The following is a 14,132-nucleotide window of genomic DNA, read 5'->3' on the forward strand; positions in this document are numbered from 1 at the left end:
GCCCTCCCGTCATCTGGTCAAACATTGACGTGACATCCAAAATTTTTTTTATTTGGGAAGTAAACAACCCCTAGATATTATTGTCGGATTTTAGATCGCAGACACCCACTTCAACCGTGGTTCATTGCCAGAGTCAGGGAAGAAATGAACAACATGACAGAAAAAAATCAAGTGTTGCGGCCTTGCGGAGCAAGTTGGTGGGCCGTACCGGTTTTACGCGTCCAGTAAGCCCAACGTCGGTCCCAAGTTTCTGACCGGACCGAACCGACCTTGACTACCGCTGACGGGTCAACGGGGAAGCTTTGCTTGTTTGTTGGCAGTGGCCGCTGGGCGGGCGGATGACCTGTCGACGTGCCTGGCATCGGTGCATGTCATCCCATGACGGTTCTATGCCTCTCGATTCGATTCCTTTCTTCCCGCGCAAGCACTGGGCAGGAACCGACAGACAGAGACTTTTCCTTCTGTTTTTTTTTTTGAAGCTAATAAGCATGCCTGCTAGGCTACGGCCGGCCAAACAAAAGGCGTAAATGCTGGTTGTTTCCGGAATCCGGGTTGTTGGAGACAGCAGACTGTCGAGGTCAGACCGGGCTGCCTCTGCCGGTCTGCGTTGACCCTCTGTGAAAGGAATTGAGTGATCGTAGTCTAAAAAAAGAGAGTGAATTAGGCGAACTAAAAATTTTAACCTCAAACTCCAACTATTTGCATATAAAATAAACTAAGTCATACTACATAAATATGCAACTAGAGTTTTTCTAGTGTGAAAACCCTCATCCCAAAAGAGTTATGCAACCTATAGCCAATTCTATCAAGATTCTACTCTAGAAAGTAAAGGCACACAAAGATTGCAAAGATTGCAATAAGTAAATACGAAAACTTAAAAGAGCGATGAGAGAAAGCAAACTCTTTGACACAAGGATTTATCCCGTGGTTCGGTTAGCCACAAGGGCACACTTACATCCATGTTGTTGAAGCACTCACAAAGAGTATTGCTTCTCGGCCACCAAATCTCTTCCGGGACTCTCCTTGCGTTGCCACCAAGACTTGCAAGTCATTACGGTCACCTTGGCCCCGGGTTCCACTAAGAATCTTCTCCACTAAGGATGGGGTCTCCACGTCTCCCGTACAACGATATCGTCGCCGCTCCACAACAAGCCGGAGGGTCGATGACGTTGCCGGCGAGCCACCAAGACTCTAAGGATGGCTGGCGCACCGAGATACACTTTGGTTCACTCAAGAACCAGCGCACAAGGCACACAACCTTGTCTCTTACTCACTTAAGAGCTAATCTAGCACTAAACCTAAAAATGTGGCTTGGATGTGTTCTTAGATGTGTGTGGGACTTCTCTGAACTCTAGCAACACCAAAATGACTGGGGGATGGCATATTTATAGCCCATCAAGTCGAACTAGCCGTTTTGAGCCGTTACCGCTTTTTCTACGTAGGCGTCGGATAATCCGACGGTGCTCTAAGAAGGGCGTCGGATCATCCGACCCCACTGTCATCTTCACGGCAGCCGTTGAGTTTCAAACCAATTGCTAACGTCATTTGTCCGACGAATTAGTCCGACGCTATTTGAATAGTATGTCGGATCATCCGGTGCTGAAGGCTGGATTTGAATTCCAAGATAACGTCTCTGATCATTGATCCGACCATTACTCCGACGCTCCAAATACCACGCGTCGGATCATCCGATCCCGAAGCAAAATTTTCAACTCGAGAAACAAACTCTCTGGTAAATGCTCCGAGCATTTGTCCGACCCTTTTTCCAGGGCGTTGGATTAACCGAGTTTTTTGGTAGGATAGTCCGACCCTAGAGTGTTCGGATCATCCGAGCCAACTGCCATTTTTCTATTTTTTTGTTGCACTTGTCCAACTCATCGCAGCGGTCATTTGGACACTCCAAATATATTCTCTACGGTGGGTTGGACACCTCGTCCGGTACATTGGACATCTCGTTTCGACGGTGCATTAGACGTCTTGACGGTGCATTGGGCTCTATCCAAGGGACCTAAATAATCCTACATATATGAACTTGCAAACTCGTTAGTTCCATTGATTGTGTTATCACTCAATCATCAAAATCACTCGAAATGACTCAAATAAGGCATGTTGGTTACACCCTGCGGGGCGACCGTGGGCCGTGGCTGCCTATGGACCGGACACCACACGAATCCATCTAGGCCTAACCGACTCTCAGAGTCCAACTTATGAGCCCGCAGCCCACGTCACTTAACGAACTAAGCTGCGCAAAGGTAGAAGGATGGGCAAAGAAGTAGGGGTAGTACATACAACTGTTGGATGAAAAAGTATGAAAGAATTTTTTTTTTCAAAAACCGAAATTGGTGAAGATTTAACTGTTCCAAAATTCAGATGTAGCAGAGGATAAGTAATACACTAGGGCTTCTGTAGACAGCTCGATTACACACTACTTGCACGTACAACGGCAGTTTGCATGCTCAAACAAAGTTTTCAAAATGTTTCCGTAGTCACAACCGCAGTTAGTTGCAGCAAGCAACCTGAACCTCAAAATTAACAGTAATGTTTCGCTACAGTCAGACATATTATTGAGAGTCGGTTCCATCCATTTCATTCCATGCTGGGCTGGGATCGATCCACTGCTCCGCTTAGCACGAGCGAGGAACGAAGCATCCGCGCCGACGCTTCCTCACCGGTGGATGAACAAGGCCCAGAACCCCGCGCCGGCGGTTCCGGCAGCCATGATCCAGACCAGGGCGGCGACGGCCGGCGGCATCAGCGGGGCCACCCACGACGCGAACATCGCTGTGAGCAGCGTCGTCAGCGCCCACACCGCGGCCCTGGTCGTCCTGCCCCTGCCCCCTTCCTCGAACCCGCGGAGGAGGTGGAAGAGCAGCGCGATGGCCCCGTACGCGCCGGCGACGAACGCGACGGCGCGCGGGTCGTCCCACGACCGGTAGATGGCGAGCGCTGAGTTGCAGGTCAGCGTCGCGAAGCCGAGCTTGGTGAGGACGCCGTGGCGGGCAAAGTTCATGGGCGCCAGGCGGAGGCGGAGCACGAGCTAGGAGAGGCTGGTAGAGCGGGAGCTGCGACCGAGGATGTTTCCCGTATGCGCCAATTCAGCGACGGACATGAAGCTGCGTTTCCACCGCGCCATTTATAGGAGGATTGGATTCGAGAAAGGCGGTTGTTGTGCCCGATTTGTCTCGACGGGAAAATCTGTAATCACGACGAGAGGTCAGGAAGTTTCCAGAGCTCTGGACTTTGAGGTGTAAAAAATATCCAACAAGGAAGGGGGAATCATTTTGCGAGGCTGGCGGATTGGCCACACCGAGGGAAGAACATCGGGCTGAAACCGTAGCGTCCTCGCGTGGCAGCGAATGATCAAACGGCGGGGACGGAAGGCAAGGTCTGGCCTCCGCGGGGGAAGAACCGCAGTCTCAGTCTGGACTCTGGATTCGCCCTTGCGTAGTGAGCTCGTCGACCGTCATCTCTGGACTCTCATGTCCCCTGCTCCGGCTTCCTCTGTTTTGCTCTGCTTCCTTCCTCCCTTCCCGTCGTCTCCATACCTTGACGCCCCCATCACAGCACAGCTCTTCGTTAGCAAGCTTGGCTTCCCCAGTGAGACCCTAGATTAAAATACGAGACTGAAAGACAATTATAAGCATCCCAGTATCAGACATGACTAGAAAAGGTCGCGGCGTCGCCGCGGATGACCTGTACATCTAGTGCGGTAATGCCGTTCGTCTTTGACGTATAGTGGCGCCAAGCACCGAAGGGGACAGGTGGTAACGGTCTACTGATCCAGCTGTAGCTGCTGCTAAAGACCCCGGAGGCCTCAGTTCAAAATCAGGCCCTGTTTAGTTGTTTTACCTGTAAACGCAAAAAAAAATTGCGTGAGAATCTTACCAATTTGAAGAACTAAATGAAGTCTATTTACAAAACTTTTTGCACAGATGGGTTGTAAATCGCGAGACGAATCTAATGATGCTAATTAATCCATGATTAAGCAATAATTAGCGGATGGTTACTGTAGCATCACTGTTGCAAATCATGAATTAAATAGGCTCATTAGATTCGTCTCGCGATTTACAGCCCAACCATGTAAAAAGTTTTGTAAATAGACTTCATTTAGTACTTCAAATTAGTAAGATTCCTTTTCACTTTAATGTGTTTACGGCTTTTTTGTGTTTACGGGGTGGGGGTGGGAATTAAACAGGGCCTCGATACGTCTTGTACGGGAAATGGCAGCAATTTCCTCAGCCTGGCTCATATTTATAGGCAGCAAAGTCGTTTTATTGCACCGCTGATGTCACAGAAATTTACAAGCAGGGCAGAATATAATACACAAACAGAGCTGCAAATACTAGTAGGGGGGGCAATCACGTCCAGGGAAAAAGAAACACCCAACTAGAAGTGGAGGAGAAAAAACACTAGACGGAATACTCTACTGTCTACTTGTTCTGCTCTAGCACCAACTAACAGATAATAGTATTTTCCTCTCATATAACTCCAGCCGCAGCCTCCAGCCACCAACTAACCAGCAGTGTTTTTTTAACACCATTCCAGCAGCAGTCTCCAGCACCAACACAGCGAACAGGTAGGAGAAGGGAGGAAGCCAAAGGCAGTACCAGACACCTAGTAGCATACACAACTACATACACACATCCCAAGCTCTCCGCTGTACATATCAGGTAGCTAGCACATCCATAGCCGACGGCGGCGGCTGAGCAGAGGAAATTAACCGCTGCGCTGGACGGCGGCGGAAGCACGGGAGTCGATCGATCTTCTCAGCCCGGGGCCATCAGAGCGAAGAAGCCTCCGGCGGTGGTGGCGACGGCCAGGCCCCACACGACGGCGGCCGCGGCGGGCGAGGGCATGACCGCGGCGACCTTCCAGGCGAACCCCAGCGTGAGCAGCGCGGTGAGCGGCCACACGGCGCGCCTCGCCCGCTCCCTGGCCGGGGACCCCGGCGGCGCGTGCTCGTATTCGCGGAGGCGGCGGAAGAGGAGGAGCAGGGCGAGGTACGAGCCTGAGATGAAGAGGACGGAGGCGAGGTCGCCCCCGGAGCGGTAGATGGCGAACGCCGAGTTGACGGTGAGCAGGCTGAGCCCCGCCTTCGTGGCCCAGTTCGGCGCAAAGTCCGCCATGGCAGAGCTGCTAGCTAGTGTTGCTTGTGGGGAGCAAGCGACTCTAATGTAGTGACGTTGACAGGCTTTTCGAGGTGTGGTCTCTGGCCAGACGTCTACTACTGTAGGAAGCTTTTGGAGACAAAAAGGGTTAACGTGTGGCTGCAAATGCCTGGCCCCACCACCGCGACACGTCAACTGATGCATGTGGATGAGTTTTTTTTGCCGAAATTAAAATGCTTAGAAAAATGGACGGTTGGATGTTTTGTATTTAATAAATATTTTATAAACTTCTCTAGTGTGGGGACTAATTATTAGAGGATTGAAAGGAACTATATAGACAGGGGCGGGCCCACTTTGATTCAAGGGTATTCAGTTGAATACCCATTATTTGGAGCAAATTTTTTATATATATAGTGTATAGCATGCATATGTATTGGAAAAAAGAAAAAAGAATGAACACAGCAACAATATTGAAATTTTGGCCCATAACTTATGGCTCTCCCAACCTCCCGCGCCTCCACCAGCCCATCCGGCCCAAATTCGCGCCGTGGCCTGCCTCCCACTCCCTTCGTGAGAACGTGACGAGGCTGTACCGTGCGGCTCGGTGCTCGGCGCAGCACATATCCCTGATTCCCCCAAATCTCCAATCCTTTCTAACCCTAGCGCATGACGAGTAGGCAAGCAGCTGGCTCCAGTGAGCCAGCGCCAGGCGGGCATCGTGCCGTCGCTGTCGCGGCGTGCACGGAGTGTCATGGCGATGCGGCCACGGGGATTCGGTAAATTGGGGAGAGCCGCGATGGGGCACGGAGCCAGGCCGCAGGCTGCGGGCGGTGGCGGCGCGCTGGGCCGACGGGCGACGGCCGGTCCACCGCTGTGCGGCTGTGGGCAACTGGGCAAGAGACTGGAGGCCACGGTGAGCACCGAGCTTAGTGAGCAGAGGGCACAGGCACATGCAAGGTTGTCAATCGGAAACTAAATTTCTAGTGTCGGAATTTTGAGACTAGTGAAATAGACAAGTAGTGATTCTTTCGGTAAGTGTGACTGATTGTGAGGAATGATGAACCACTATATCAATGATGTGAGGAATGTTGAAAACTTCACCAATTTGAGAAGTCTAGCATATTTGTCTATGATGTTAGTTAAAATCGATAATTGTTTTCGGTATCCAATTGTTTACAAACTGCTGAAATTGGTGCTAGTCCTCCCTATTACAACAGCTGGGGTTGAGAGGATCTTTTCTGCTATGAATTCTATGAGAAACAATTTGAGAACCAAGATGGGATAGAAATATTTGAATGATTGCTTGGCTACATTCATTGAAAGGGAATTATTCTTGCAAGTTAAAGATAAGGACATCATCGCTTCTTTCCAAAGTAGCAAGGATCAAAAAGTTAATCTATGAATTGTAAGTTTTCTTATCATTTGTTGTTCTATTCCCACATGATATGTTGATCATTTAGTGCATATCTATGTTGAACAATTTTAAGTTATGATCACTTGTGTGCCTTAAATCCTTGGCTGTGAAAAATATTTTTGTCCTTCCTAATTTTGAATACCCATTGTTGAAATCCTGGGCCCGCCCCTGTATATAGATAGTTAACAAATGTAAGATAAGACAAGAAAAAGGATAAATCTAGCGAGCGAAATCAATTTACTAGTGATTCAGATCTGTCAGGCAAACTTTTTTATTTTGTAAAAACCAAAACCACAAAAGTTTCTTGAGATAATTCAAACCTGTAGACGAAATTATAATTGTTCTGTCTCTTTAAGACTTTTCCCAACAGTAGATCGGTACTCGACGGTAGCGACGCATTTGTGCATAGAGATGACATCATTCTCGCGGCCGTCCGGGGACTTAGGCCCTGTTTGTTTCCGTTTATCTGGACTTCGCTTTTCTGAGAATCAGGATTCTGAGATAAGCCAGCTGTCTGGAGAAACAGCTGTCTGAATAAGCTGGGTGTTTGACAATCTTGATTATTTTGAGCCGATTCTCTGAGCTGAGTGGTATAAAGTCTGAAATACCCTTTAGGCTGATGATATCTCATTTGTTCGCTAAATACGAGCAGAATTCAATAATTCTTATAATTTTTTACAATCTTGACTACATAATTATATTACTATTAGGTCAAATAGATTAATATCACAATTAGCCCAAGAGATGTACCAGCACTAATTTCTAAACATTGAGTACATAAATGATGGATACAACTAATTTATAAACTAAATCACGAAACCATAGCGGTAGTGATTGCATCACGAAATGCATTCATATCGACATCATCTCCAGTACCACCATCGTCATCATAAGTTGGATGAGGACTATCATCTTCAACGTCTTCTTCAAAATGCGGATCTTGTAAGTCACATTCCCTAATGAAATTGTGAAGCGCCATACAAGCAACTATAATCTTGGACTGCTTGTTAACTGGATAACTGGGCAAGTTCCTGAGAATGCGCCACTTCATCTTTAGAACTCCAAATGACCATTCAATCACATTTCTAAGGGATGAATGTGCATGATTAAACACCTCTTTCAATCCCACTGGTTGGTGACCATGACGCCATTCGGAAACATGATACCTTTGTCCCTTGTAGGGTGCAAGAAATCCTTTTCTATTAGGGTATCCAGAGTCAACAAGATAATACTTTCCTGCATATCAAATTTATGTCATGTTACATAGCAATGAGGAATTATTGATCGAAAAATAAATTGCCCGCAACTTGTTCTTACCATGAGGAGGATGCGGAAACTGGTCCTTATATGTGACTAGCGTATCCAATAGTACACGAGTGTCATAAACAGAACCAGGCCAACTGGTGACAACAAATATGAACCGCGTATCAAAGTCACATACCGCCATCACATTTTGTGAGGCATACTTATGGCGACCAATGTATTTGGGTTGCTCACTTAATGACACAGTTACCGGTATATGAGTACCATCTATTGCACCTATGCAATCTTCAAAATGCGGCTAGAACCTTGCTTCTTGCAGTCTAGGATGGATTGTACCAAAATGTGGATCTTTTGGCCTCACAATATCAAAAGCTAATCTCATAATGGAATCAAGAACTGCTGCAAATTTTCTACTAATAGTTTCTAACGATCGACGAAACTTGTTCCTGCATTGCCTAAAAGATTGAGGTGCACCACAAGCCCATAAAAACATTCCTAAGGCTTCCTTGCTACAAAATACTCTGCTTGATTTCAATCCATAATTCTGTACCAAGGTGTCATGAACCCGTAAGAAAACTGACCTTCGCATTCTGAACATGTCATAGCAATCAACTGGATTTTGTAGTGTTAACTCAACCCACTGTATACCTGTCATGACAGGTAATGAAGAATTATGCATTGTCTTGTTGTGCAGATTGCCTGATGCCATCCATTCCAAAGCAACCATTGCTACCATAAAATCGTCATCATCAGACTCATCCACAACCATGGCATTCTCAGACTCAGAAGTGTCTCCAGATTCACTAGAACAGCTAGAAGAACTCATAGATAATGAAAGCCTGTAAAAAGTAACAATTAGCAAGCCAAATTTTTATTGGTACAACACAACTGATAAATGTCTTATGAAACAAATACTCCAGTATCACACACATCAAACTTAAGGATGCAAGGAAAATGTCTCACACAACCAACTTAAGGACAATAAAAAAACACACTAATGCTTCTTCCTGTTCTCACATGCCCTCCTTAGCCAACTCAGCCTTCCATTTGGTGTCTTCAGTGTAATGAAGACATCACGGTTCTCCTTCTTGGTAAGAAGTTGTGTAGCATAGAAGTGTTCATCACTCCCTTCTTCAGCCCCATCATTAATGACTTGCTCCAACATACTTCCAATCTCATCTCTAAAAAGATCAACAACTTGTGAAGTAGCAGACTGTTTACTACTCTGAGCTTTAATCTCATATGCTTCAACCAAACGCTTCATGCATTAGTCTCTGAAAGTCTTCTTCTTCTTTCCCTTAGGTGAGTGATGTGCAGCCCTTTTTCCTGCCCTCCTCTATGTACTAGTTCCAATCACACATATCTCTCCATCATCATTACCAGCAACATCATTACCGACAACATCACCCTCCCCAATTTCATCATCATTGCCATGCCTAGTTGGAACATAAGAGGTCTCATTTGTAACTATAACAGCTTCAAACATTATTCTCATTTGGTCCTCATGCTCAAATGGTAAAAATCTGAAATTAGAAGTACATCCTGGCATGGCCTACAAAATATATTAATGCATTCATTAGACAATTTGTTGAAGAATAGAAACTTTGCCGACAAAATATATTAATGCATTCAGTAGACAATTTGCTCACATTTTCTTGTTCCTTCCACCAATCATCATCAGCAACAATACAACTAGTATTGGGATCCCTTCCCAATCCGGTGGCTCTCAAGTTTAAGGTCTTCCATTGTGTATACTTTTTTTCAGTACATCCCATCGGTTCTTCATTTGCCCTTCAGTGTATGGCCTTTTGGTTCGTTCATAAAATTTCTGAACCAGATTTGCATATCCCACATTGTTCAAACATTGTTGAGGGCGATTGTGGGCAAGAACTTCTTCGCAGCAGATATCATTGAAAACTTTGGCAGCAAAGGAATCCTATTTTGCTACAACCTTTCCTGATTTTTCCATCTAAACATACAAGGTCTATTATTCCAAATTTTTTTGTTAAATAACTGCATGGTTGACTAATCAAAATTCCAACTAACAATTCATGTTTCTGAAGATATACCCATATTGCAGAAAATAACGAAGATAACTGGAATCTCATACAAATCTTTGCATCTCATACTACTCCAGAGGTCATAGAATGCCAGCATAAATAGCTCAAAAATAAACTATGCTCAGGTCCAATCCACATTCCAGCAACACTGCAGGGGCGACAGCGTACCTTGGAGGCGGCGGTGGCGCACGGCAGGGGTGGCGGCGGCGCACTGCAGGGGTGGGCGGCGTAGATCCGGCGTCAGTCAGTGTCGCCGGCGCTACTCCAAACGTGGACTGAAAGGCCGTCAGTCATGGGCCGGTGGTGCTGCTCCAGGAGGGAAAACAAGTGCGGCGGCATACCTTGGCAGGGAGGGCGGCGACTGCTCTGGTTCCTCGCAGATCTGGGGGTCAGGGACCACGGGCGGTGGGGAGGGGTCTCGGGGAGGGAGGCGCACCGGCACAGGGAGACCTTCTGGCGGTGCGGAGCCAAAGCAGAGGCCGGTGGTGCTGCTAACCTTGGGGGAAGATGGCCGGCGCAGGCATGCTCCGTGACCGTAGGGCGGCGCTCGTCGCAGATCTGGAACCAGGGAGGGACGATGGCACGATTCCGAGGCGCCTGAGCCCTGCACGGCCAGGGAGGAGGCGCGCCGGCACAGGGAGAGACGGGCAGCGGGGAGGTGTCTCGCGGAGGGAGGCGCTCGGGGAGGAGGGCACGGGAGGAAAAAGCGGTTCGTTTATGGGCTACGCGGGTTCTGAGCACCGGTGGGGAGAATCGGGCCTCTAGTTGTTTTCTGGATTTCGTGGTAAGCGGCGGCCCAGAGAATCCAAAAATAATCTAAGCGTTTGGGTGGGCTTTTCGCTTATTCTCATCCACAATCCGCTTATAAGCGGAAACAAACACCCCCTTAAGAGTCTTGACCCGCCGTCACTGCAATCTGCACCTCCCATCTCTTCTGCGGTGGGGATCACCGCGCGATCCTCCTCGGCTCCCACCTAAAACTAAGCCGGGTGATATGCAAAAGGCGCTCGGGCATTCTATCCCTTCTGCAAAGAGTGCAATTCTAATTTTTTCTATAAATTAATGGTGGCATGAAAAATACTCACATGCCCTTATTTATTTATCACATGCGCTAGTTTTTGCACGCAAATTAAATCTAACCAATTAATAAGATAGTTAAGATCTAACATCCAGAATTACACTCTTTGTGAAACTTTATTCAAACACAAAATTACACTTTTCATAGAACAACGAGAGTAGAGAAGTAAACGGATCGAATACGAACGGATATTACTGATATCATATTTATTTTCATATTTATATTTGATATAAAGTATTATTAAAGTTCAATTGTGGAGTAAACAGTCTGGGTTCGAATTCCATCACACACTTTTGCCAGCAGTAGTACTTTTCTCTCATATTAAATTAGCACCAGCCACCAACCACAGCCAGTATAATAGGTGAGTGATTGTCAACTACATGATCAACATTTTAATGGATGGTCAAATTTTTAACATCAGTTATTTGGATGGGATAAATAACTCTTCTATCTCTCTTAAAAAAGTAACTTCTGTCCAATGAGTTATTTATTATCTAAGTACTATCGCGGTAGCTTACACATGTCGAACAGAGGTTCTCGCTGTACTTGGAGTATCTACAGTTTTTTTTGAAAATTTTTGAGTTTTGATACTATAGCACTTTCGTTGTTATTTAACAATTAATATTCAATTATGAACTAATTAAGTTTTAAAGATTCGTCTCATCGTTTACAGTTAAACTGTATGAGTTATTTTTTAACTGCATTTAATGTTCTATGCATATGTCTGAAGATTTGATGAAACGGATATTGTAAGAAAAATTGAAAACTAAACAACAGAACACCGCACGCAGTTTTTTTTTTTGAAAATTCGGCGCGCGCTCGTAGCCGCGGGGGCGGCGGAAGAGGAGCAGCAGCAGGAGGTAGGAGGCGGGCACCAAGAGCACGGAGGTCAGGTCGCCCCTGGCACGGTAGACGATTGCAACAAGCAGTGGACATGGGAGTCGAGGTTGGTCGGTTTTTTATCATACTCCGTACGCAACAAAGAAGAAAGGATAACGTTATAGGACTTGGAGCTGGCGTGTCGATGCCGAACCGGGCAGAGCGTGTGCGAAGCCGCGGCGGCGCACACGGACCCGGCCGCTGGCACACCCACGGGAAGCCTAGCTACGTGTTCCGGTGTTCCAGATAGGGGGGCACGTCACTTCGTCAGGTGGATTTCGCGGAAATGTTTGCCGCGCGGTCGTCCTCCCCAGTCGCCACGATAGCGTGCGGCTGCAAGGTCAAGACCTCTCGTCTCTGCAGTGCTTGACTGACCCCAGGACGATATGCTTCGACGCCCTCATCCTGCTTGCTTGCTTGTTGTTCGGAGCAAGCGACTCTGATGTACAGTAGTGATGTTGACAGGCTTCTCGAGTGTTTGCAGCTGGTGTGACGTCGACTACAAGCGGCATTGGCAGATGGCGAGCAACGGCAAAGTGGTTGCAGCTGCAGGATGAATGACGCCGCTCGCTCCAGAAGTGACAGGACAACCAAAGAATGGGCGCCTTGCGATCGTCTTCCTTTGACACTGCTCTGGGAGCGACGCTACATCCGCCGACGGATGAGCAGGACGGTGGTGGTGGTGGAGCGGCCCGTTGACACTGGTGCAGTCAGAGCTTTTCATTAGAGGCATATAGAGATTGAGCCTGTTAGCTGGTAGAATAAATAATAATTAATTAGTAAAATAAATAATATTCTGTGAGAGGAAATAAATCGTAATAAGGCAACCGAGCATTGTTTATTAGGCCAGCCCAACCGGCTCACAATGGCAAGTAGCACTCAACCTAGACTGACCCCAACTGAAGTGTTTTTTTTTAAGATAAAAGCTCAATTTGATCGTAGTGGTCTGTTTTTTGCGTTTCTTCAGGGATCAGATCAGAGGCTTCGTTTGCCTACTTCCTGACCTCAGTTGGAGTCGCTCCGCGGCCATGAGCCATGATCCTGCATATCTTTCCATTTTGGATAAGGTGATTCTGAAGATGGTCGCTGATGGGCTTGACTTCAGAGAGGTGCCACTGCACATACTGGTATAGTCTGGCCATGGGCAGTCACATAACAAAGTAGTAAGTAATTTACAGAGAGGTTACAAACCCAAGTCAGCAACTAGCACAGCTACTAGAACAGTAAGCACTTCTCTGTACATGGCAGGCACACAGCTATGTACAAAAGGAAGAGGCTTTCTTTCATGCTCGGACGAACAGAGCAAAGAAACCTCCTGCGGTGGTGGCGACGGCAAGGCCCCAGACGACGGCGGCCGCGGCAGCGGAGGGCATCACCGCGGCGACCTTCCAGGCGAAGCTCAGCGTGAGCAGGGCGGTGAGCGGCCACACGGCGCGCCTGGCCCGCTCCCTGGCGGGGGACCCCGGCGGCGCGCGCTCGTAGTCGCGGAGGCAGCGGAAGAGCAGCAGCAGGGCGGCGTAGGAGCCCACGACGAAGAGGATCGAGCCGGGGTCGCCGTCGGCGCGGTAGATGGCGAGGCCGGAGTTGAGCGTGAGGAAGCCGAGGCCGGCCGTGGTCGCCCAGGCCGGCGCCGCCAGGCGGTCGCGGTTATCCGCCATGCCCTCGCGGCGGCGGCGGCACCATCGGCGCGGCGGGCAGATGGAGCGAGCGAGCTGGTTTTTCCTTCTGGTCCAGAGTGACTCGTGTGCAGCAAAGATTGGTTGTGGATTTCTTGGAAAGAAAAGATTGGTGCTGGACCTGGAAGAGGACCTTATCTGAAAGTTGAGTGGAAGTCGTCGGAGAGCCGAGAAGCCTGCGTTTCCCGACTATGTATATATAGCACAACCCACAGAGCTCGGATAGCTCTGTCCGTGGGTCGTGGTGGTAGTTTCCCGGGACAGGTGCGTGGCTCGTGGGTTGCCTGATCTGTGTCTGCATCCAAAATTTCAAAATTTTACAAATTTTTTGCCACATCGAATTTTTCAATGCATGCACAAAATATTAAATCTATATGAAATAAAAAACTAATTGTATAGTTTGCTGGATAATAATTACCAAATACAAACAAAAGTACTACAGTGTTTTACACTCTAAAAATTTTGCAACTAAACAAGAGGCGGGACTGAAACCTCGGCGGACGTGGCTCGTAGTTCGTCACCGGCCTGATCACCGCCAACGGAAAGAAGAGGAGAGATTTATCAATGACGCGCGCCGCCCTCGGATTCAGTTTGCGGACCGACCTGCAAGGCTGCAACCTGCAACAGCAAGTGGATAGGAGCCGGAGCGAGCAG

The 14,132-nt window shown here is 47.8% G+C and overlaps 4 protein-coding genes across 4 annotated transcripts; all 4 read right to left on the reverse strand.

Annotated features, from left to right (window-relative positions):
- Positions 1 to 2,383: 2,383 nt before the first annotated feature.
- On the reverse strand, positions 2,384 to 3,318 carry LOC120670665. Its single transcript, XM_039950821.1, has one exon. It carries the CDS (start codon positions 3,008 to 3,010, stop codon positions 2,666 to 2,668), a length of 345 nt encoding a protein of 114 aa, XP_039806755.1. The 5' UTR covers positions 3,011 to 3,318; the 3' UTR covers positions 2,384 to 2,665.
- Positions 3,319 to 4,250: 932 nt separating this feature from the next.
- LOC120670696 lies at positions 4,251 to 5,222 on the reverse strand. The gene has a single exon (XM_039950851.1). It carries the CDS (start codon positions 5,124 to 5,126, stop codon positions 4,767 to 4,769), a length of 360 nt encoding a protein of 119 aa, XP_039806785.1. The 5' UTR covers positions 5,127 to 5,222; the 3' UTR covers positions 4,251 to 4,766.
- A 1,954-nt stretch (positions 5,223 to 7,176) lies between these two features.
- LOC120670694 (putative nuclease HARBI1) lies at positions 7,177 to 8,789 on the reverse strand. The gene is made up of 2 exons (XM_039950849.1): positions 7,840 to 8,789; positions 7,177 to 7,758 (listed from the first exon to the last, which is right to left on the reverse strand). Exons 1-2 carry the CDS (start codon positions 7,967 to 7,969, stop codon positions 7,334 to 7,336), a joined length of 555 nt encoding a protein of 184 aa, XP_039806783.1. The 5' UTR covers positions 7,970 to 8,789; the 3' UTR covers positions 7,177 to 7,333.
- A 4,108-nt stretch (positions 8,790 to 12,897) lies between these two features.
- Positions 12,898 to 13,644, reverse strand: LOC120670695. Its single transcript, XM_039950850.1, has one exon. It carries the CDS (start codon positions 13,458 to 13,460, stop codon positions 13,086 to 13,088), a length of 375 nt encoding a protein of 124 aa, XP_039806784.1. The 5' UTR covers positions 13,461 to 13,644; the 3' UTR covers positions 12,898 to 13,085.
- Between the last annotated feature and the right edge of the window lie 488 nt (positions 13,645 to 14,132).

The sequence above is a fragment of the Panicum virgatum genome, chromosome 4N (assembly GCF_016808335.1).
Source record: "Panicum virgatum strain AP13 chromosome 4N, P.virgatum_v5, whole genome shotgun sequence".
NCBI classification, from domain to species: Eukaryota; Viridiplantae; Streptophyta; class Magnoliopsida; order Poales; family Poaceae; genus Panicum; species Panicum virgatum.

Coding starts and splice junctions, on each gene's coding strand:
- LOC120670694 (XM_039950849.1), bottom strand. CDS start 7,969: ATGGCGGTATGTGACTTTGATACGCGGTTCATATTTGTTGTCACCAGT. Junction 7,759..7,839: donor GTTTCCGCATCCTCCTCATG/GTAAGAACAAGT, acceptor TTTGATATGCAG/GAAAGTATTATCTTGTTGAC.
- LOC120670696 (XM_039950851.1), bottom strand. CDS start 5,126: ATGGCGGACTTTGCGCCGAACTGGGCCACGAAGGCGGGGCTCAGCCTG.
- LOC120670665 (XM_039950821.1), bottom strand. CDS start 3,010: ATGAACTTTGCCCGCCACGGCGTCCTCACCAAGCTCGGCTTCGCGACG.
- LOC120670695 (XM_039950850.1), bottom strand. CDS start 13,460: ATGGCGGATAACCGCGACCGCCTGGCGGCGCCGGCCTGGGCGACCACG.